Genomic DNA, 23,656 nt, shown 5'->3' on the forward strand with positions numbered 1-23,656 from the left:
CAAGGTGGAGGCCAGGTGATCTTCAAGGCTGCATGTCCGGAGTATTCCAGTCCACTTTGTCTCTGTCGGTATGTGTGTAACGATGTATGTGCTACTTTAGTATGATGTACGTGCTCACTAGGAATGCCCAGGATCAAGGCATACGTGCATCCTTCCGGTCTTTCCCTTGATGTCGCCATACAAATCCATCACCTCCTTTATGATACCATTTATTCAATTTGATTTTTTCATTACTTTTTTTTCTTCCCACTCCGCCATTCCCTCATACTACTATCTACAAAACTTGAGACAGACCCCATATCTACTACGTAGTAGCCGCTGGTGATCCTTTCCGGAGGATCTGTTTTCTTATCAGGAGATGATTAGTTGACTTGATCTGTTCCATGGAAGCAGTTATCTCACCGATAAGCCAAGTTTGGTCCTGAAGCCGTCCCCGGCCGAACATGTTCAGCAGTAAGAGTAGTAGACGACGACTAGAAAGTCAGTAGTAGTGAGTCTAGGTACGTCCGACCGTGCGGTTTTACGTATGGGCAACCCTGGTCCCCACCCCCAGCTTTCGCTTTCTCCCTCTCACCCACTCACTCTCTTCTCTCTTTTCTTCATCCACTTTCTCTGGTTTCTTTTCCCTCCATTTCTTCTACCTTACGGGATGTTTCCAGTCTTTCAGGCCCTCCCGTAGCGCCAGTCTAAATTTGCCACCGCCCAACCAACGGGACCGGAAGTGGTTTCTCACTAAGGAGGCCTGGACGGTCTAGAGGCGGAAATGTTGGGGAGGCTAGTGAGCATCCAGCTAGTACTGAAGTCAAGTCTGTCTGTGGTTACGATCGGTCGGTCCATTAACTAACCACCCAACTCCACTGAATATGTCTGACATAAAGTAATCTGAGGATATATTAACCTACGTTGGTGGTTGACTAGTGGATTGGATTTAGTACGATTATAATTATAACCTCGCCTGAGAATCCAGTGGGATTATTGACTGATGCGCAACCTACATAGGACGCACATTAGTAGAGCGTAACGCCAGGGGGGAAGAGAGTGGGTTGCGGATGCAGACCTGTCCCTTTGCTTTGTCAGTGCGCGCACGTTCACACAGACACACACACTCTCTCTCTGTCCCTCACACACTCACATCTCTTGTCTTGTCTTGTCTTGTCTTGTCTTGTCCTGCAACATCCCATGTTTTGCTTGCTTTTCTTGAGACACACTTGTGCTCTTCGCACGAGGGTTGGTCGATCACCATCTTCTCCGCCTTTCAGACTTTGGAGGATAGACATTCTAGACATTCTAGACTGTCTCCTTTTCTTTGCTTTTTTTCTTCTTCCTTTCACCGGGGCGGGTCCTCCCCAAAAATGCATCTTTGTAAGATGTCTGCATTGCTATGCTCAGATTAAGGATGAAAAGTGACTAATTTTCAGCCACATTGGTCGACTTTCAAGCTAAAAATTGCTACAAGTTTTATTCTATAACATGCTGATGGAAGATTAGTGGCGCCGTCTTTGTTACCTTTCTGGAGGGACGCGGGGGCTAGGGCCGAAGCGGCTAGTAATTGCGGTACCCACACCGGAGGCAGATTATTACTACTAGTACTAGACTAGACTATACCAATATACGGAGACTGGGTTGGGAAGTGGATATGAATGGATAGCTGCCCGGTCGCTTAGCGCTACTCCAACGACCCATTTCCAAGGCACCTTGCCAGTATGACATCAGAAAGATACTTTTCCCTGAGTGAGTGAGAGAGTGTGTGTGAGAGAGAGAACCTCACTTGATACTTTTTCCTCTCCCTCCCCTTCCTTTCGCTTCCTCACCCATTCCCATCGAATCGCGTTGTCAGGTCAGTCGTCATGCTGGAGGTCTGCACGGACCACGGGAGAATTTAAAAGACTTATGCTGCAGCGCTGCCTTGATCTGGCCAACCGAGTGTCCGCGCTATCCTGCACACGGAATTGATGGACCTCTCCAGAGAAGTAAAATTCGAAAGGAAGTTGGCTGTGCGCAGCAACTCTTGGCTTCTAGCATCGGGAGTTTTTAGTGACCTGGTCGACGTCGCATTTCTTGGCTGCCGCTGCGCATGGACGCTTAACATTATTATCCACCACCCATTTCCCAACTGACTTAGGAAAATTCTGTATGGATTTGGGTTTGTATGTAGGGGAGGAGAAACAGCAGCAGGTATCCTTATCATCCTCAGCACTGGTGCAACGGGCTTGCATAGACATCGGGAGTTGATAATGCACTCCCCCTTTGATATTGAGCAATTTCGGTTTCTAATCGAATCTTCAGATGAGTGTTGCATCGCTTGTGTAACGGCCTATGTCGGAGAGAACCACCCCGGTCCGATGCTTGGACTCTCTTCTCTCCCCCCCCTTTCATCTCTTCATCGAGGGGGGGACTAATTTGGTGACTAAAGTCAGGGTGCATTCATTGCCAGAGGGCTATTCGGACGGTGACTGGCTCTGAAGCTGCTGTTCTCGCCCCCATCGCGGAGACTTATGCCTGCGGTAGCCTCTGGTCTAGATACTACTAGGTCTCATCTAGTAGGAATCCGCGACGCTTCGATGCCACGGGCCTATGGGCTCCTCCTTCTTCTCCTCCTCCCTGCTCGCACGACCAGCATCGAGCGAGCGCTTGTCTCACTTTCCCTCTGGGTCTTATCATGGCTCGACTCACCGCACGGCAGGGGCGGCGCCCCCCTGGCCGACTTTAGTAGTTCTCAACTCAATTCCTGTGATGGTATCGATTGGCTGCGTGTCTGATTTGCCACCGGGCATGCAAGCCACAGCGGATAGTCATTTATTGGTGGTCCATATGCTGGGTGCCATGATGGAAATCATATCGGCAGGATCTGGACGGTCAGTGAGAGGACATTGGTTGGGGTGGTGGTGGTGGTGGGGTTTGACAGTGATAGAGAGAGAAAGATATCTTGAAGCCACCGATCTTGGCTAGACGGGAGCGATGATCGGGCCTCGTTCGATGGAAGTCATGTAATGTCGTTCCGAACGCGTGAGGTCCGGATGGCGCAGTTCTCATTCGACGAGCGCCGGCATCTCTTGTGCAGCTGCAGAACCGCGCTAGTGTGGCTCCTCTCCCCATCGTCTCAGCCTTTCGCGTTCCTCCTTCTCCCTCAACTCTCCCATCTTAGCTCTGCCCATCAAAGCCTATCACTACTTAACTTGTTTGCTTCTTCATGGGTTTTATTCTATTGTCTATTTTATTTTCCAACAGCCTACCGCGCAATCACAAAAAAAGAATAAATAAACATGGGGGAAGCCTGGTCATACGGCTGATCAGATCACACTGCACAGGGAAAGGCCAACAACAATGTCTTTCTTATTCAAAATCCGCTAGAACCTCTCGAGGCAATTGACGTGCGTGCTCCTCATCTCCGACAAAACGCCATCAACGCCCCTTGAAACTAGCTGAGTTTGAGCACTGACAGGACTAGCTGTCCTCGGACAACTAGCTTCTGCCTACGACTGACGCTATAACGGCCGGTCGAGCGCCCGAGCGGGTAATCGGCGCCGATTAGCACAGCCGTCCTCCTTGATCGACAACCCACGCTCCTCCGAATTCAAGCCCCAGCGCTTGAAGCTCCTCTTTTTCTTTGGTATCTCCTCTTTTCGCTACTTCTGACAAAGATACACGTTCCGGAGACGTTAAACTTTGTATGAATCTGGACGTGCATATCATCTAAAGGCGGTCTGGGAAGTTTACAGTCCCCTCTGCTCGTATCTACTGCGAAGCCGGGCGGGGAAGCTCGCTGCTAGCGGCAGGGTGCAACATAACGGATGTCAGATTGGCTCGTGGGCCAGCTCAGAAACTCTTATCGCTCCGGCCCACCGCGGAGGAGTCTCTGCACGCAAACGGGCTGCTTCTTCCTGTCCGATAACCGCTGCGGTCTCGACCCATGGGCTGCGTCGCAAGCTTCTCTACTCCGCACTCTCTCCCAAGAGCAGTGGGGAAAGCTGTGCCGCCCACGATGGCTGGCGCAGCAGAACCTCAGCTGGAGACCCCACGGGGAAACCGATCTCCGCGCGAGCCTGCTTGCGTGCTTGCGTGCTTGCTGCGTATCTTCGTTGATGCCTCTTGTGATCAGTACGATACTTGCTCTATCGATCATTCATCGCGACCATTCTTGGGACTCGCATGATGACGGCTATGCTGTGCATCCCCATGCAGGAACTCTCCTGTATACTATTGATAGACCACTGCGGCTATAGATTTTACGGTATCTTACTATAATCTACCTACTGACATCTCCGATTGACAATAACATCCTTGGCACGGTCGTCGCCCTGTCAATACCCGATGGTCACAATTTCATCCGTAGCCGTGATCCTGAGAAGACAATAGCAGTGCCACTGAGAGCGATCACGTTCCGTTTCACCATGCAGCTCCTGACCACCTGATTGTTGATCGCCAGGGTACGGCAGAGGAGTTGGTGCAGCTTTGCTGTGGATTCTAACCGCCCCTAGGCCCTTGGCTCAAGGGACTTGTGGGGTTCTCTGAGCGGGCATCTCTCGTGGCTCATACAGATCCAACAGGTTTACGCATTTCATATCGGCCCGCGCGGCTGTCTGTTCATGTTGGGGTGTCAAACTTATTCTTTAGCAATGTGAACAGACGGCCGAGTACCATTATTTCAGCATCTATATGGTGCACATGAAAGCTGTCAAACACGGATCGGTCGGAGAACTATACCTGCGTTGGAAATTTGGCCGTCATGTTAGGTGTCGATGCCACATAGGGCAAGCTCACTCGCATTAGCAACGTTCTACACAAGCGTGAGCGAGTAATAGCACAGCATACGATCCACCAGACGGGTTCCGATCGCCCCGACTGCGCCCTACCAATATCTTTCTTGTGTACACATGACAGCCATACCCATGACCGGCCTAAAGCTAAGAGCCACCTCCCTCCCCGCTCTTCAGATTGACCTTCATCGAGTGATATCGGATGGTCCGATGCCAATTTCGGGGGCGCCCCATTAGCCCGGGTGTAGGTCCTCCGCCGCACAAGCCGAGTAGTAATGCCACTGGGCCGGGGTCCGTCGAGCACAGACACTACCCTGGCCAGTGGGAGCAAGCGACGGGGATGTCAAACATGCCATTGACTCGGACTAGGCACTGTCCGAGCGCGCAACCCCTCAGTGGACAACAGCCCACGACGTTCCCCTCTTCCAGAGGCAGTGCTATTGGGTATCTGTTTTGGGGGCCCAGGGTGGACTAGTATACCGATGAAAACAATGTTACCGGTGAGGTAACAGGAGCATCCGGTTCTATATCCCAACACGACCCCAATTCACTATGGTAAGTTCAACTTATCTCCTCTTTCACCATGACCAGAGTCTACCTACAGCACGTCGCTCAACCCTTGTCGCGAGTTCAGCTTCATTTTGATGGACATTGCGGGGTACAAAGCACACAGACCGGACAACCCTGGTCCGCCAACTCATAACCATGTGCGACCATCGCGGTATCGAACCTTCTCCGCGGCCGTCCCAGTCCCCATGCGACCACACATGTTAAGTTCTCACCACTGTTTGTCTGCCCCCTCTCACACCCCGATCACGAGCCATGGCACACACCACCATCTTCAACAAGTTCCAGCGAACCAGCAACAATCCTAATACAACAAACCCCATGAACCAAGCATCACACCAAGCAAGTCGAATGCCCTCCTTGCCTATCTTCCAGAAACCTGTAGAAGGATTTGACTGATGGCACAACTCCTATGCCAACACGCAAGGTAATCTACGCGACATGCATCCAAAGCCACAAACGCAAAACCAAAAAGCGAATATTTACTCATGCATATTCGACATAATAGCACATCAACAGTATAGCCCAGCTAATGTCCCTCAAAGCCACAAAATGCACCCCGACGTAGTCCAAGAAAGTTAACTAGAGACTTGCTTCCATTAGCCACCACCACCACCACCACCACCAACACCACCACCACTTCTATCATGATTTACATAGTACCCAGCCATTCTACCCTCCTAGCATGGCCATTGCCACAGACAACACCCCCTTCACTCTCTCTTCATCTTTTCTATTCAGTAAACTCATCATCATGCAAGAGCAATCCGATCGGTCGCTCACTTTTCCCCCCTCGCCACACATACTAACAGCTCACCTATGACCTGAAGAATATCACAAACAAACTATAACCCCTTACTTGCTGTACATCAGTCTATATGTAGATAAGTATGTAGTCTGTCACAGTGGCAATATCACCTCACACCTACCAACTACTACTACTACATAAGTACGTGGGCACATTAAACAGCCAGGAGAACTACTTTAATCCGGATCCATTCAACCACTACGACTGATCTCATATTGACTTCAAGCGGCAAATTAACTGATCAATCGATCGGTCGGTCGGTCGGTCGGTCGGGCGGGCGGGCGGACGACATAGTTGCGATGGTGATATCAGTAGGGGGGTGTAGCTATGTAGGTGCTTATGCACTGACAGACAGATTCATCCTTTAGGAAAAAAAGGTCAAATCACAGGAATCAAATATTAAGAACAAAGGTACCGCTATTAGTAGCGTATAAGAAAGCGACCTGGTATTGGAAGAATATTTATTGTCTGATCTGATGGATGGATGGATGCATGGTATTTTTGATACTACTAGTATGCATGGGTGTATGTCTACCTGTTGCAGAATAAGGTACTCCTTTTAATTTTTTAATTTCTATCATGATACTTATTACGATATTATTCTATCATACGGAAGTTCCAGGTAGGTGCCGTGTAATACAGATGCCTGGAATAGGCAACAGTATGAAACAAGAAGATCATGAATAGATAGATATGTTACGTTTACTGATTCAGATGTGTGTTGTATTTATGATGTAGGTGTCACGAATATAGTCAGTGTTGTAGTCAGATTTGGAACTTGAATGAAATATTATATGGAACTGAACTGAAAGAAAAGATGAAAATAAAGTACCGTTACCCATTAAGCCTGCTTTATGGAGGGCGAATAATTAAGTACATAGGAAAATTCGAAGTGAAAAAGAAGAAGAAGAAGTCAACGCCAGATTGATCTTGGTAAATATAAATAAAAACGTAATGTTCAGACAGCCGCCCCAAGTCCAGCTTTAAGACTGAAAGATGATCCAAAACAACAAAACATAAAGAAAATAGAAAAGCCAGTACATGCACAAGGTATCATGTTTCATAATCAATCAAGCAATCTGTTTTTGTCTTTCCTGGACCCTTTGACTCCCGTATCGTAAGAGTGACAGACATCATTACATAGGTTGTTGGTTGGTTGGTTGGTCGGTTGTGCAACAATAGCGACAGCATTATCATAAAGTCATATCATATCGGTCGTCACAAAGAATGATAAGTCATGAGCATTACTGCTACACACTTGCCGTTCGTCGCTTTTCGCTCGGTTTCTGTGCATATGCGATCCACAGCCGGAAACCAGTGCCGCGCTGTTGGCATTCGCGGAGGATCTTCCTGTCAGACCAGATGCTGAGGGCAACGTCGCCGTTAGGGAGCACAGGAATTTCATAGCATCTGGTGTACCACCATCGACCGACTTTAGCAACGATCTTCCGAATAGATTCGTCGTTAGAAGGCGAGGGGGAAGGGTCAGAGAGGAGGTCGCCTAGGGATAGGTCCGTGTCGTTGGAGGAGGATTTTCCATGCGCCCTTGCTTTTGCTTTGGCAGCTGTTGACAGGCCTGTAAGGGGGGATACGGTGGTATTTGGGGAGGTTGTTGCAAGTATGGTGGATGGATTTGATGATGAGGTGGAGGTGGAGGACGCTGATGATCGGACGATCATTCCAGCAACAGGGATCCGTACCATGCATCGTCGAAGGTTGTCAAATTTATGACGCCCTAACAGCCGTTGAATGCTGTCGCTTGCAGGTTTGAGACTAATATTTGCGTCGGATATGTACGTCCGTTCCTTCAGGGTCCTTACGGCTTTTCGCGTGCGAGTTCCCATGTTCACCATGTCCAGGTCGAGGATACTCATTTCCAGATAACCACCAGCGCGAAGGACGCGCTTGCATTCAGAAATAATGTTATCCTGTGCCTTTTCGGAACAGGCAGCTGGAAATCGCAAAACGGCCACCGCGAAGAAGCCCCTTGGGAAAGGCAGCTGATCATCGGGACTCGTGTGTTGGATTGTGTGGTGGTTAGACGGAGGCTGCCACGCCTGTGGGTGCTTGGATGCAATTGGCTTTGGCCCGTCAGTAAGACTGTACACCTCCGCGTTTGGATATGTCAAAGCACAGTAGAATGACCAATCGTCATTTCCCAGTCCATCGACCACAAGGATACGCTCTTGGTCAGACCCTTTGGCGTGGTTGTGTGCTGGACTAAAGAGGACTCGCCCAAAGGAGAGCCATCGGCTTGTCATCAGGGATCCAGACCGGATATTGGTATGAGCAGTGGGCCCTTCACGATCGCGTTCTGCGATATCGAAGAGAACGGTGTTGCGCTGTCGACAGATCTCGAAGCTCGGTGATGTAGCCAGGGCTGGCGAGCTTAGCAAGCCTGACTGTTGCTCGACTATTGCATTTGGTGCCAATAGCTTGTCCTCTACCTCCTTCTCCGCTATGCTACTCTCGCTTCGATCGTCACAGTAACTAGCAATGATCTCACTGTACGAAGGCTGAGATGAAGGGACCAAAGACGAATGTAGCTCTGCAACGATTCTGGACCTTCGAAGCCTGACAGAGCCAGTGCTAGATCTAGGTGACGAGGCTGTAAGCTCTACTGCAGGTTGCTCAGATGGTGCAGACATTCCTGGTCCCCCGTTTATCTCTGCCTGAAGAGCCTTGCTCGCCATTGTCGCTAGCTCAAGCTTGTGATCTACCTCGGATTCGGATTCGAAGAGCGTGCTTGTCGTTTGCGGAGAAAGGACATGGTCGATTAAGTCATCATATTCACCCCATATTTCATCCTCGGTCAACTCAGAATCGGGACCTGGCATGACGGCCGTTACAGCAGCGAGACTGTCAGAGCCACTAGAAGTAGACAAAACGGAATCCTTTCTGGGTGAGAATCACATGAACTCTTCCTTGGAGTAGGGCCCGGCAATGAAGTCTAAGACACTACCTTTCAAGGGATCCTTGAAAGGATTAGTGAGATCAAACTTGTAGTCGGATTTGCCGGGAAGTGTAGAATAAAGAGGGCCCTGTGTGAAGATGGGTGAAAATGAGATACCACCCGAGGTCTCAGCAACCGGGGCAGTCAGAGAAGGTGGTGATTGAGCCACACTGAATGGCCTTGAAAAGGACTGTACAGCCGGCTTGTGCGGCCTCTCGCGCCTTGAGACTACACGCGGGATGCGCCCAACGGACGTCAGGCGACTTTGACGCTCTCCTTCTGGCTTCACCTCTGGGCTTTGTGGTACCAGGCTCTTGTTGAAGTACACTTTCGGTGACTGAGGCTGATCTCGGAATATAGCATCGTGTAGTTTTGGTGGTGATGGTAGGAGAATGGATTCCGGTGTTTTCTTGATGTTTAAAGCAGCTGGTACTTCCACGGGGGAGCTGAGTTCGTCATCCTCAGTGGGTGGTGAATTCTCGACGTTGTGTACGATTTCCTCCAAGGGATCAGAGTCCATGTCAATTAGGGCGTAGTGTGCAATAGGTCGGTGCACAGGCGCTGGAGCCACAGTCGCATGAAGATGAGGTGCAGTACGGGATTTTGTCTTTCCTTCTGGCTTTTCGGGTTCTTGTTTTCTCTGGAAGAAATTCCACTTCAAGCCCAGGCCTCGCTTTGTCTGTTTTTGTGGACTTTGCGTCTCTACCGGTGCTCTGGGACGCATAGGACGAGCTTCAAGGTTTGATTGATGTAAGTCCTGGATTGAAGAAGCTGCAGGCGCTTTTGTGACCTTCGGACCTGTCTCTGGGCGAGAATATTCCACCCTTTGCTGTTCAAATGAGATCTGATGCTTCATGCCCTTAGTGGTCGGCTCCACTGAGTCTGCAGATGCTCGAGAACTAGCCAGTGTTTCTGTAGAGCAACCGGGAGACTCGGAAATTATAGACGGCTGCGTCATGATTGAGGTAGATGCTGTACTGAAACCGCTTGTGCTTTGCTCGCTTGGCCTCCTCTGGGAAGAAATCCCATCTAGATTCCCACCCCTAATGATCACTGGCTCGAGGCGATCGAGTAGAAAGTCGTCAAGGTCTAGCTCCGGCCGGCTTCTAGTGCTACCCTTGCTACTGGCAACCGATTTAGGGCCGCTTCTGGTCGTGCTTGTTGATCTTGCTCGGCTAGTGCTGCTGCTTACGCTCGATCTGCGGCCACGCTGAGCATACCGGCCGTAGCCTTCATGCCCGGTCCCAGCAATTGGACCCTTGCGAGCTGAACGACCTTCACTTCGTGCATCCAAGTCAGGTTTGGACCTCTTCGTGAAGAGGCCAAGTCCTCGTGACTTTCCTGAGGCCACGGGATCATGCTGTAGCTTTTCTTCCTTAGCTGGTTGGCGAAGCGACTTTCGCGACAGCTCCGGAGATGCTGGTACACGGGTCTGGGAGGGTGCCCTTGCGTGCAGTGAGTCGATTGAGGTGGCTGCAGACCTATTCAACCCTGGACGTCTCTCTAAAATGGGAGACCTTTCAATTGAGTCTCGACGTTTGTGGCCCGTCACCGTTTTGGGCGATATATTGCTCTGCACTACAGGTGAAGGTTCCAGTATTAACTGGTGAGTACCATCCCTGGTCGGCCTTTTGGGTATCTGCAGAGGCTTCTCAAGCAAATTTGCTCGTACTTTGTCTGCGTGAGACATGACCCGTGAGACCCTTTTCTCCTCTACCTTTTGTTCAGCCTCAGAGTTCGGTTTCTCTTTGGTTGAGAGTCGTCGAGTGCTGCTTGCGGATGTCTTACGGGGAAGGTGGCTGTAAGATGTGTTGGTAGTGTTCGTTGTGCCGGTGTGTGCTGAAGACTGTTCCGTCTTAATTTCAGTAACAGATGCCTTTGCTCTGGTGCTTTGGTCCAACAAGGGTGACTGTGTTGTTCCCAGCTGCCCTCGCTCACTCGCAGGGCTTGTCTGTTGTGTCTGATGGAAGAACACCGGAAGTCGACTTTGGGATGGACTAGGTTGCCTTAGGCGAGAGCCCTTCGCGGAGTGAACGATTCCCGGTGAATACGAGGATAAAGTAGTTGGGGTCGAAGTCCTACTCCACACTCCCGGGGACTCTGAATACCTTGTGGAAGGACTACTGGCAGACGGGATCATCGGAGTTGGGGGTGGTAAATTTTGTGTGTTGATAGTGGTTCTGAGGCTTGCAAGTTCCTTCGGACCGGTATGGACATGAGCTTCCGGTACGATGGTCGAAAGATTATCCCCCGAAGCCATTGGCAACGATGAAAATGAAGGGTTCGGAGAGGGTCGTAAAGAGGCGCTCGGAGTTGGCCCAATGGTAGGGATATCTGGAATAATTACATTCAGCTTCTCAGGTCGTATTCTCTCCAAGCTTGGTCTAATTTGTGCGGTATGTTGACCGATTGTCGGCGCCTTCCTCCGCAAGACATTGCGCGGTCGACCGGGAGCAGGGGACCTCTTGTCGGTGTCAAGGGCATTCAGGGGTTCGGCAGCCATGTGGAAGGGTTGGCGAACGCCTCCATCCGGCATTGAATGCAAGGGTGTCGGCGGCAATGGATGCGTGGCTGTTCGCGGAGGTATCGATGGACGAGCATGCTGACCGGCCGGGATCGTCGAAGGGTCTGATCGTGCGACACTGTGACGAGATTCCTCAGCGCTGGACACCGATGACGCTCGGATGGCCCTAGTCGAGGCAAGCGTTGGCCTTGGTATCTGCGGCCTGGGCAATAGCTGGGCAGGGGCGTCGTGAAGCCGAGCTGAGGCCATCGCGGGCGACGATACGCTCCGGGACTGGTTGGCGACATTCTTCAGTCGGGGTATTCGACCGCCGTCAGACTTGTGCGACGACATGGTGTGACCTGGGTCCAGCCTCCAGTTGTAGTCCGAAGACCAACGATCTAACGATAGGAGTAGGACGAGGTAGACAGGAAATCATTCCGTCTGGTGATATTTATAGCCGACGAGAACGCTACCAGCGATAAGACTTGTGAGCTTTCATTGATCCAATGCCAGCAGCTGGTGGATGACTTACCCTTCATAACATGTCAGGGAGTTGTGCGAGTTGCGACAGTGACAGGTGCCGGTCAATTATAAAACTTAGAAAGTAACCGCGCAGCGGGGTATGTAGAGGCGGGGCAGAAGAAAGCTATTCAGAATAAGGCCACGGTTTGATGGAGCGTTGGGGAAATAAGCGGTCGTATTTAGCGGGGGACAGTTGCCATAGAATAGTAACCATAACCGACAAGAAGATACGAGACTGCAATTATGGAAAGCAGAAGATTTAAAAAGTATACAAAGGACCGACAAGTACACCGTGCAGGCGCTGCGCCACAGTATGGAGACGTTGGGAGTGGCTAAATGCAGGAGAAAAAATAATGAAAAGGTCGAGCTCCGTCTGCACGACCACGTCAGAGAGCGTCGGTCTATTAAAAAAGGTAGACTATGCAAAAGCCACATTTAATGGCGTAGAATAGAACAACCAAGACCAGCTACACAGGAAAAAACAACGAAAAGAATGATAGAGATGAATAGAAGAGAAGAAGAAGAGGGAGAGAAAGAGAAGGGCATGGGAACTGGGAACTGGTAGTCTTAATTAGTCCCGTACCAGGAATAGATCTGGACCATCTGCGAAACCCTGGACAAGCCAGGAATACCCTCGAACCCCGTTTGGCGACATCGAGCGTAGTGGGGGAATCAGTAACCCGATTCGTAGGTAAACGATCCGTGTAGAGAGCGTCAACCATCACAGATAATCCTGGCGCGATTTGTGCGATCGACGCTGGGTCGGGATTCGAGCAGTGATGTGACCGGGATGGTAATTGGCGCAGGCACTTCTCCTATTCTCTGCTTCCCCTTCTTGATCTGGTGAATTATCTCTGTGATCCCGTCCTCTGTTATCGACGGTCTCAATCCTGGAGTCTATCTAAATCAGCCGAAGTCACGAGCAGGCTGGCGAATAATCTCTCGAAAGCCGTCAAACTCGACCAGACTGGGGACAAGCCGTAATGACAGCAGAGGCAAGGTCAGTGGACAGTGGAAGGAACCCATGCCCGCGGCCCACTCCTGGTTGTTACGGCTATTCTAACTGGTAAGTACCATGGTTTTCCAGGATTGAGATTGTTCAACGGCATCGCTTGACAGGTCGAGATGGAGTTGAGTGGCGTGAGATAGCGGGAAGACCGTCGTGCGCTGAACCGGCCATTTGCCGTGGGCCAACGCGCGGATGGCAGATGCAGGCATCAGCCAAGCATGCTGGTAGTCACTGTAAGTCTTCTGTCAGTTGTCAGTCAGGATTGCCGCAGTCGACTAGTGCTTTGTAAGGACTAAAAAGCGAGCTTCGAGCTCGAACTGGTCTGTGTGTTTCTTGGAGGGAATGGGCGCTGATTTGATGCTGACCGGAGATTTTCACGGCGGCGACCCAAGCCGGTCAGGTGGTGGTCACTGACCGTCACTGATGGTCACTGACTATTCGGAGAGGCCGAGTTTAGCCATCTCCATTTTAATTATAGCAACACCACACATGCAGGCAGGCCCTTCATTCTCTTTCTCCCACAATGGGATTTTGAAGTCCCTGGAGGAGTGAACTACACTCACTGCACTGTCTACTTTGTTATCTCGAGAAAGCAATTCACTTGCACTTTCTCTGCCGTGTGTGCTCTGAATGAGCGACAAGGTACTACCACCACACTCAACCCTGGTACACCGGAAGGTTCGCCCCGATCCATTCAACTTCCCCCCCCATCCAGTCACATCCTTTATTGCCCCCATCACACAGAACGAAATGAACATTTGCCTCGATCCACTCTCCCAACGGCCAGACATGATATACTTTGTTCCTTCGCGTACCTTTCACACAACCAGTGACATCCCCGAAGCTACAGGCCGCACACAGCAGCTGAGACCGAGGACTAAACCCGGTGGATCCCCGCCGCCTTAGCAAACCACAGTCGGTCCCTATTTGCCTATCTGCAATCCTTTCAAAATCAACTAAGAAAAGTGCCTCATTGCCTCTCCCCGATCCGAGGGAAATGCGGAGTCGCTGAGCCGTGGGTCTTGATCCGCCGCTAGACATTCAACACGGGGCGACAATCACGCCTGATTGACGGATCCAAGGTGAACGGAGCCTGGCTCAGCAATTAGCACCACGGGCGCACTGAACCAACTACGAAGGGCTTTTGCCCGACAGAGTGAAGCAAAGGCCCCCCCGCCCCTGTTGCCTTTCTGTGAATGTGATTCAGTGGGACGGCGGTTAACTGACTTCTGGCCTACTTACTATATCTGAACTTTACCCCCTCCCTCGTCTCCCCTAAGCGATGTGACATATACCAATCACGGAGCATCTAGAATCTGTTCACCGTTGGTTGTTTACGCGTCTGTCTAGGACGGAAAAAACATGCGACTCGGGGCGAAAACAGAAGGAATGTGCGTGATGATAGACTAAGTTCTGCAGATCCGATCCGATCCCAAGGCCAGCCAGGAAAGAAGCCACGGTCGGTCGGTCGGTCGGTTGGCGCTGCAGGAACTGGGGCGCCATCATGCTCATGCGCCAGGGATTTTCAGCTGAACGTGTGAATGCTACGAGTTCCACTACAGAATTAGGCTTGCAGCTCGACTATTTACTTGGGATTCGATAGCTTACATGCTGTACACCAGCCTCTTTTTATATTATTCGCCTCGTTTCTTCGTCAATGGTGAATGATGTTTGATGGGGAAAATAATGACTGAAGAAGGGTAAGAAAAAGAAAGCAACACAAGGGCGGATTGGATGGATGCATGTCACCCTGCACGGATCTTTGACCACATCCAGGGGAAATCTCCGGGCAATATCCAACAATGCCTACCGGGATCTCCTTAATGGCCCTGACTTCTTGTCACACCGTCAGATCCAATAACCGAATCGTATTTGCCAGTTACACAATGGCCGACCCGATCGACCAGGTCCGGCACTTCTTAGTGGCACCCAGGCCAAGTTATCACAATATCCCTCACACCGTCAACCGCGACTCCAGTTCGCAACATGTACACAACATCATATTTTCAGACCAAAGCTTGAATTTCCCCTAAAACGCCAGTAACCTGTAAAGAAAGAAAGAAGAAGAGATAGCAGAGATATGAACCGGAATATCACATTGCGACCCTCCTCTGGGTCTACGCAGCAGCTCCAAACCTCTTCTTCCGAGCTTCCAGGGCCGCGACGTCTTTTTGACTCCAGTTAGTGGTCTTGGCCCCAGCGGCAGCAGTAGCACCACCGCCATTCTGTTGCTTCTGAGGGCGACCTTGACCCTGGTTACGGTTCCCACCGTGTCCTCCTCTGCCGCGGAACCTGTTCCTCCCTCCGAGATCCCTCTTCTTTCCACCGCGACCACCACCACCGCCGCCGCTCTGCTCATCACCGCGACCTCTCTTGCGCGACTTCTCCTCCTTCTCCGGCAACGCCTCATCCAACTTCTTCACACCCACTTCCCCAGGAGCCGGAGCCGCAGTACCGAACCGCTTCGCCCGCTCCAACTGCTTCTCCGCCGCCTCAATCGCAGCCTTGGACTCCTCCGTAACACCGAACTTCTCCGCGCGAGCCTTCCTCTTCTTCAGTTCCTCCTCCATCTCCGTAATGGGCAACCCAGCGGAGTAAGTAACTGCCGGCTTCTTCTCCACCTCTCCCTCCTTCTCCGTAGCACCAGCACCAGCACCCTCCTCTTCCTTCTTCTCCTCCTGCTGCTGCGCAGCATCACCAGGTTGTTCGACCTTCAAATCCTTCGCCGTCGCAGGATTCGCCTCCTCATCCAACTTCTGATTCGGCACCTTGACGGGGTTCTCTACCTCGCCTTGTCCACCGGCCGCGATCGCCGCCGCGCCTGTCGCAGTCGACGCCTTAGCAGCCGCCTCACCAGCAGGGACCTCATCGTCTTCCCAGTCAATCACATCATCGGTGTTGTTATCGCCCTTCGTAGCAGCAGCAGCAGCAGCAGCAGCAGGCTTCTCCTCCGACTTGTCAGCAGCGTTGTTATCGTTCTCCTGAAGCCGAGCGACCATCTCAGCTTTCTTGCCCGTGTGGGGGAGATTGCGCGACTTGAGGATCTCGATTAATTCGGCGTTGGTCTTTTTGCTGTAGTCGGTTGCCATTTTGATATGCAGTGCGATTGCGATGTGAGGTAGGTAGGTAGGTATCGTAGTAGACGAGAGTATCGGCAAGGTAAGGTATGTAAGCAAGCAAGTTGCGACAGGATAGATGAATGAGATGGGGAAGAAGGGGGATTGAAATAGATGAAAGAGAAAAGGAAGCGAATGAGACGATTACACTCTCACAACCACCATGCGCAATTAAAACAAAAATTCAATTTGATTAATTGACGGAAGGAAAAACCCGTGAATGGTATGGTGATTGTGGTTGTACTGACAGAGAAAAGAGATGAAAGAAAGAGAGATTGATGATTGGGGGGGGAAAGAGATGGGTGTGGATGGGATGGAGGTCCGTCCGGAAGTGGTGGTGGTGGTTGCTTTGGAGCTACGCGTTTTTGGGGGGAAACGCGGGTGTTCCAGGCTTCCCAGTTCTTTGCTCTCAGCTGCTGGCTTGTTCTGGCTTGTCTGGCCTGTGAGTGAGCCTTCCATTACTGCCGGAGCTTACCGGTTTTGGGGAAGACAAATGAAGTCACGTGAGATGAGTGTGGTGGGTATGACATAATCGGTTGTTATAGATCAACTAACTATTTAACTATTTACTCTATTTTAGTTTCTGGTTAGTTGATTGTGTGGGTTTGTTTTGAAGGTACTACTTTTTTGTTCAGCTATTCGTCAGGAATAATAGGATTTACCCAGCTGGAAAGGATACCTCTCAATGGGAAACTAAATATGCATGTGTGCTTACTTCTAATCTGAACCTTTGTCATGGTGGATGATGACAGCTGAAAGAAAGAAACGTGGAATAGAAGGTAGATCCCGCTTAACTGCCAGCCCGTGTTAGTTATTTGTTCGAGGTGGTGGCGGTGGTTTGTGGGTTAGATTGTGGCTGAAGTTGGTACTATCAAGTTTATATGATGGGCCAATCTGTTGCTTTAACTTTATGTGGAATGATTGGGCGCAGCTGCCAGCTGAAGCAAAGCATAGATAGACTTTGTGTTGACGTGGTGCTTGGATAGCCTTTCAGTGGCGGAGGGATCCGGACGTGGCTGGGTTTAAGCGCTTTAGTTAGTGTTAGGTTATAGGATCTGTTGAGTATAGGGTGTGTGGGTATAGATGTTCCATTGGGATGGGTCTGTCGGGATGGAGTGTGTGGTTAATGGGAAGTTGCAGTGATATCCATCTTCTCTTTGTTTAATCCTCTACACGACAATAATGAGCTTGAATTACTTCTGCGTCTGTGAGGAAATTGATCACGAATTTAGGTTGCTCAATAAGTTAGGCAATTGAAGACCATCGCAAAGTACCACATGCACCAGATCAACAACGAGCATCATTCCCCAGAAGAAATATCATCATCCATAAAACCAATACTCCGCCGCATACTCCACCTCAAACGCGCCCTCGTGTCCCGCGCACGTAGCCGGACTAACACCGCCAGCCGTATAAACACGATAAACTTCCTACATACCACAGTTAGTACCATGTAACTTAGGCACACAAGCACAGATACAGACGCGATGCATACCTTAATTCCCACTCCATCAATCCCATTCAACTTGAGCCACGGCACATCCACACTCTTCGGAGCATTAGCACTAGCAACCTTCTTCATCGTAGCCCAATCGTCATCCCCACTGAACCTGAGATCGAAGGACGGCTGTCCAGATCCCGTAAAGTAATGTTCACCAAGAATGCCAGCTCCCGTTCCAGCCAGGCTGATCAACGTGGCGAAAAAGTCCAGTGTCTCAAGGGGAACGCCTTGCATGAGGGCCGGGAGATGGTGCAGGAGCTCCTCATCGGCCGAGGCGATGCAGGAGACATCGAAGAGGGTGGCCAGGGCGCCGACGGAGGTGGGCTTGCTGGTAGAATTCTGGGGTGAAGGGCAGGTGTAGTTTTGGGTTCCGCGGCCGAGGGCGACGTGCTGGAGGGTGAGGTTGCTGGCTGGGGTGGGGAGGGTTGTGAGGTTGTGGTTCATGTTGAGAGTGGTGGTGTTGAGCGAGCAGGAAGTGAGGTGGAGATTTTTCAGGTTGGAGATGGTGGAGCTGAAGATGGAGGTTGTGGTTAGGATGTCGTTGGCGTTGGTTTTGGTGTCAATGTCGGTGTCGGTGTCGGTGTCGGTATCGGTGTTATTGGAATCATCGGGGATTGAGTGTGGGATTGCGGTGACGAGGAAGGGGAGGAGAAAGACGAGGAGGTAGTTGAGAAGCATCATGGTGTAGATGTTTGTTTGTTTCTTGGATGAGAGATGAGTAGCTTGCGAGTGTTTTGGGTTGCAAGTTTCTGTTCTCAACTGAAGCAGAAGATGAAGTGTGTTGGTGGTGAGAAGGTTATTCTGATGGAAGGAAGCATCGACAGATATAAGTAGTAGGAGAAAGATCCACTCAGTTATTGCAGATACTGATGCTCACTGAATCACCACCTATTCACTCAGTTCCAATTCTGAGAAGCAATATAACCAGTCTGCCTTGACATCCCTCAGGAATCCCTCTCAGCCATGCTGAATCAATCCAGTCCAGTTGATACACGCAAGCATTGATATGTTGGATAGCCAGATACACTGCCTCCACACGAGATAACCGGTGAGGACTGAAGTCGACGAGAAAGAAGCCTTCCTCCAAAGCAACAGAAAGCATAATCTCAATATTCCCGATATCTCACAGACAATCCACAGGCAACAACCCTCCAACATTCAACCAAGTCAGCTGGGCATAACATGGGACCCCCAGGCCAGCAAGCTATATCCTATGGGCAGCACAGGCGCTACACCCAAAAGCAGCCTTGCAGATATAGCCACACGCCTGTGTAATCTACCTTGGAATCTGTCTAACAGGCATTCGCGGACGGCAGTGGGTGTGAGACGCGCATAAAACCAACAAGGTTTGATATAAGCGCCGTTGCCCTCGTGGCCATGCATCGGCCGTTGAAAACATTTCCGAACCAGAGTCTCTTAATTTAGATAAACCTGCGGTAGAGTATCCGAGTTAGCGCCTGCTATTATTATTCGACATATAATGGAGATGGTTGTGGGACAACCTGCATACACAATGTCATGCGCAGTTTGGGACACAATGTCCTGCATAGCCATTGGTGCGATGTGAGATTACTATCGCTTCGCGTGGAAGATTGAACATGCTAGTTGCCGTGAGCCGTATGTCGCTGTATACCGCAAGTTCTTGGTGCTTCTGCTGTGTTTTTCTTTGCGGATTGTTGGCTTTGCTGATGGATGATCACCAGGGGGGAAGGGGATAACCCCGACATTGAAGCCTTTTCAATATGCAAGACCGGTTCGAGGTCAACGTGCATATAGGATGAACAGCATCTCCTGCAAGCTATGAGCATGCCTCGTCATCATCTTTGAATGAAATAACCTCTTTCCCAAAAACGCGCCCGGCGCTTCAAGCCCACAACCTGTTACACCATCACCATTAGCGATTCCGCCGTGAACCCAGCCACTTCGCATATATAGCAGACTGGATATATATATGGTTATTGTTTATATATATCTAGGGCTGCTAGCCAACCTTCCGTCATGAACTCACTAGCCTAATGACAATCCACATCACCTAAAAACAAACCCGGTTGCTCCGGAGTCAGTCTTTGCGCACATCTGGAATAACAAACACATTAACAGCACATAAGTCTTGAAAAAACCACACCCCGTCGAACGAAGATGAAGACATTATGGACATAGAGACAACAGACATTGATGTTCGCCCATTCGGGATTCCCGAGCATTGACAGACACTTGGACAACGCGGAGAAAGTCGGGGGGTGACCCTTGCTTAGCCCCCAAGGCACAGATGCTTTAGCTTCCAATTCAGCATCCACAGCTCCCAGTGAAGAAGGTACGCCGATGGATGCAAGCACAAGCAGTCAAGCAAGGGTCTTAGCTTACCTGCTGCACGGAGTTGGATTCATACTTCTAGGGCAAAAGTAGATGAATCCATCCCTCCGCCGTGAAGGCTGTACAGGTCAATCGGGGGCGCGTGCGGACCGGGGGTCACTGTCACTGAGCATGGCAAGACTGGTTCGAAGAAAAGTACAGAGATAAGAAAAGCGTCAGTCTACAAGGAACCCCGGGGGTGCATTTCAAGCATCTTTGATTAGACAATAAGGTATATAGTAGCGACCGTGGTGACACCGTGGGTGTCTAGTATGCTCCAAACAAGTTTAACCGTGGCAAACAAAGCAGCCTGCATTTCCCAGCCCATGCTCCGCCCAATTGCAACGGGTATCAGCCCTGCACTCGCGTTGGCGAGTGCGCCTCCTTATAGCAATTTATCCCAGCAGAAAAACAAACCCAACTCAGATCAACAGCCCATGCTAATTCCCGATAACAAATCATCGCGCGAGACTCTGCGGCACAGCAAGGAAAAAGGTCAAGTAACCGAATGGAAACAAACATAAGAAAAAAGGGGGGAGAAGAAGAGAAATATTCTAGATCGTAGAAGAAAAAGGACATGAGAAAGTAAAGGGCCTGCTGCGTATATATTCCGATTTGCAATCATATCACGGAAACGCAGGAAAAGAAGTGAATCATCAAGAACCAAACCCCAGCTGGTATCTGAACAGAAAAAGCCATGCCGAACAGAAAAGGAAATCAAACAACATCGGACCAACTCCCTAGTCTAGCGAGAGATAAGAAGGAAATGGGTAATCAAAACCAAAGAAAAAGGAAAAAACAAATCACCAACGAGCAAAACAACCGGTACCTCTATGGTCATAACTTGGGTAATAAAGACATCACTAGCAACCCTCCGAGCCGTTGTACCGTGTCTTGCCTGTCCAGGGGAATCTGAGAAAAACAAAGGAAACAAAAGAAATGGGGTATCGTTTCTCTGCCACACTGGCCGAGACGGAAAGAGAAGAAAAGTAGAAGAGGAATCGAAGCTGTTGTACAAGAATACGGAACCCGATTCAAAAGGGGGACGTCGCACAATGTGTTGCGATGCGTCTCAGGATCGTAGTCCGCTGTTCCTCCGCCCCGTTAAGGTGGCGTTAAGGGGGAGGCGTTCGAGACTGTGGAAGAGTGACTTGATTTACTCTTCATCTTCGCCCGAAGCACCTTCCTTTTCTCCTTTGTGGACCTTCTTGTGCCGCCGCAGGTTGGAGACGACGGAGAAATGACGGCCACAGCCTTCCACGTCACATGCAAATGCTAGATTCCCGAATATCAGCACCACAAACCACTAGTAAAGGCTGGTTCTGGAACTTACGTTTTTCACCAGTGTGACTGTACATATGAGTCTGAAGAGACGATGGGCGGGTGAACCGCTTGTCGCACACCTTGCACTTGTGCTTCTTCTGGGTGTTGGACGGCATCTTAGAGCTGGATTGGCTCATCATCGACTGGGGTCCCGGAGGCGCACTTCCCGTCAGCAGGGTTGACGGGCGAGGCAGCGTCCGCGACAGATGGCCATTCTCGTAAGATTCGGAAGTAGTAGAGCTGTAATCAGTCACAGAGGACTCCACAGATGCGACAGAGGCGGAATAGTAGGGGTAGTTTCCGCCAGAAGAGATCGACGATCCAGAAGAGTGTGTCGAGGGGAAACCGTAGGAGTCACCCGAGCCGCGCGAGCTGCGAGGGCCGTAGATATTGCGGGGTGTCATATCCTGGCTGAGCGCGACCATTCCACGGCTGGCATCAAGAGCATCTCCGAATGTTGGGGCGGAAGGGGGTTGCGATTGACCGACGCGAGCATCACTAATCAGGATGAAAATGAAATGTAAGCATATTTCCACACCGCTGGAAGCTCCAGATGAAAGAGTAAACTTACGCATGAGATATCCGACGGTCCTGGTGTTGGTGCATAGACGGAGCGTAGCTGAGCGGGGCGTAGCTCGCGGGTGCGAAGCTGGTCATGGGCGAGGCGGTAGTGTAGGCCGGGGCTTGATCGAAAGAAGTGCGCGGCATGTCGTGCGACAAACCCATCATCTCCGGTCCGGGGTAACTCGAAGCAGTAGCAGTAGGATAGTTGCTCCCGGCGACCATCGAGGGCGCGGAAACGGGAATACTCGAGTATGGCATAGACATCGGTGGGCGGCTCACTTCCTCCTGCTTAACATGGCTGAGGCCAATCTGGCTGGGTCCCATGGAAGTCGCGTAGACCGGGGGAGTGGAATGGGACGAAGTTTGAGCGGTCCATGGGTCGGTGAACTGCGGAGCGCTGTGGTGCATGTTGTGTTGATACACGTTATCGAAGCCCATCCCGCCGTATTGGCGGTTCTGGTTCTCAATGACCATCGTCATGGAGGATAGTTGGTTTATCGTGTGAATTTGAGAAGAAAAAAGTGAGACAAGACGTTGGGGGCACGAGATTCACGGCGCAAGATATCCCTGGGAAAATGCAGGAACCAAAACACAGGATTTCCCCGCGAAAGGTTGACGACACAAGAAGGGAATTGCGCGGGTGAACTGGAATGGTAGAAGGTGGGGAGGAGTAGAAGAATGGAAGGGGGTGGGAGAGAAAATAGATCGCGAGGATGATCAACAAGGAGGATGTGGGAGGAGAGGATGAATTGATCCGCGCAAAATGTATAGAGAATGCAAGTGTAGGACAAGCTTCGAGGATGATGGGAGAGGCGCAAAGTAAAAGTAGATTTCCTGAGGGTAGTAGACCAGGAAATAAGTATGAGAGAGAGGAGAAAGAGTAGAAGAGAGCCAGGTCAGCTCGAGGTAGAAAAACAATTCAGAAATCCTTTTGAAGGTGAGAACCCGACAGACAGGAAGAAGGAAAGACAAGACAGTCTGGGGAAGGGCCCCGAAGGGGATCGGCGAAGCTTATGAACAAATACAGGATCTCAGCATGAGGATGGACCGCAGGGACGAAGGGAAGCCCTGGCGTTGCCGTGTTGGTGATGGCCTAGTGCCACTGACGACGTCCCGTCGGGGACGGTTGCAGATCGTTACTTTGGGCCGCTTAGGCTTCGAAACGGCGCCAGTGTTAAAAAAACGAGAGGAATTGCTTAGTGGCAGTGGAAATCTCCAAATGGGAACCAGTTCCTCGGGTGACTCTCAAGGTTTTGGATGGGTCTTCTACTTTCCCTGGTTTAGATCGATTTTTATTTCTTTTTTAATTTTATTTTTTTTTTAAATTGTTATTATTATGATTATAATTTATTTATTTTCTTTTCTGGGATAGAGCAAAGCAAAATAGAGGGGAGAGCAGAAAGAGTGTGAGAGAGTGAGAGAGAGAAAGAGGGGGGTCTTTTTCTGAATTGAGCATTGCCCTTTTTTTTTTTTTCCTTTTTCTTTTCCTTTTCCCTTTCCTGCATTTTTCTTTTTTGGCTTTTTCCCTCTCTCTCACCTATTTTCCCTTTCCCTTCCCCTATTCATTTTCCATTTCATTTTCCTCTCATTTTCTTATTTTTAATGTTTTTTTTATTTATTTCTTTTTCCTCATTCTCTCAACTCCCACCCCCCCATAGCCCCATTTCATTTTCCAGAA

The 23,656-nt window shown here is 50.3% G+C and overlaps 6 protein-coding genes across 6 annotated transcripts; all 6 read right to left on the reverse strand.

Moving 5' to 3' along the window:
• Window positions 1-1,641: 1,641 nt before the first annotated feature.
• On the reverse strand, window positions 1,642-2,437 carry BO88DRAFT_22147 (uncharacterized protein). The gene has a single exon (XM_025702004.1). It carries the CDS (start codon window positions 2,297-2,299, stop codon window positions 1,889-1,891), a length of 411 nt encoding a protein of 136 aa, XP_025568562.1. The 5' UTR covers window positions 2,300-2,437; the 3' UTR covers window positions 1,642-1,888.
• A 4,945-nt stretch (window positions 2,438-7,382) lies between these two features.
• BO88DRAFT_410104 (uncharacterized protein) lies at window positions 7,383-11,942 on the reverse strand (the record flags this gene model as incomplete). The annotated part of the gene is made up of 2 exons (XM_025707990.1): window positions 7,383-9,003; window positions 9,046-11,942. 2 exons carry the CDS (start codon window positions 11,940-11,942, stop codon window positions 7,383-7,385), a joined length of 4,518 nt encoding a protein of 1,505 aa, XP_025568563.1.
• Window positions 11,943-14,936: 2,994 nt separating this feature from the next.
• Window positions 14,937-16,310, reverse strand: BO88DRAFT_21914 (SAP domain-containing protein). Its single transcript, XM_025701991.1, has one exon. It carries the CDS (start codon window positions 16,209-16,211, stop codon window positions 15,240-15,242), a length of 972 nt encoding a protein of 323 aa, XP_025568564.1. The 5' UTR covers window positions 16,212-16,310; the 3' UTR covers window positions 14,937-15,239.
• Window positions 16,311-17,560: 1,250 nt separating this feature from the next.
• On the reverse strand, window positions 17,561-18,420 carry BO88DRAFT_483787 (DUF3455 domain-containing protein; the record flags this gene model as incomplete). The annotated part of the gene is made up of 2 exons (XM_025712242.1): window positions 17,561-17,668; window positions 17,734-18,420. 2 exons carry the CDS (start codon window positions 18,418-18,420, stop codon window positions 17,561-17,563), a joined length of 795 nt encoding a protein of 264 aa, XP_025568565.1.
• A 158-nt stretch (window positions 18,421-18,578) lies between these two features.
• Window positions 18,579-19,164, reverse strand: BO88DRAFT_400445 (uncharacterized protein). The gene has a single exon (XM_025705575.1). It carries the CDS (start codon window positions 19,120-19,122, stop codon window positions 18,907-18,909), a length of 216 nt encoding a protein of 71 aa, XP_025568566.1. The 5' UTR covers window positions 19,123-19,164; the 3' UTR covers window positions 18,579-18,906.
• Window positions 19,165-21,127: 1,963 nt separating this feature from the next.
• BO88DRAFT_22373 (C2H2-type zinc finger protein) lies at window positions 21,128-22,736 on the reverse strand. The gene is made up of 3 exons (XM_025702028.1): window positions 21,986-22,736; window positions 21,425-21,912; window positions 21,128-21,366 (listed from the first exon to the last, which is right to left on the reverse strand). The coding sequence occupies exons 1-3, from the start codon at window positions 22,456-22,458 to the stop codon at window positions 21,248-21,250; spliced, it is 1,080 nt and encodes a 359-aa protein (XP_025568567.1). The 5' UTR covers window positions 22,459-22,736; the 3' UTR covers window positions 21,128-21,247.
• Between the last annotated feature and the right edge of the window lie 920 nt (window positions 22,737-23,656).

The sequence above is a fragment of the Aspergillus vadensis genome (genome assembly GCF_003184925.1).
Source record: "Aspergillus vadensis CBS 113365 unplaced genomic scaffold BO88scaffold_1, whole genome shotgun sequence".
Lineage (NCBI taxonomy): Eukaryota > Fungi > Ascomycota > Eurotiomycetes > Eurotiales > Aspergillaceae > Aspergillus > Aspergillus vadensis.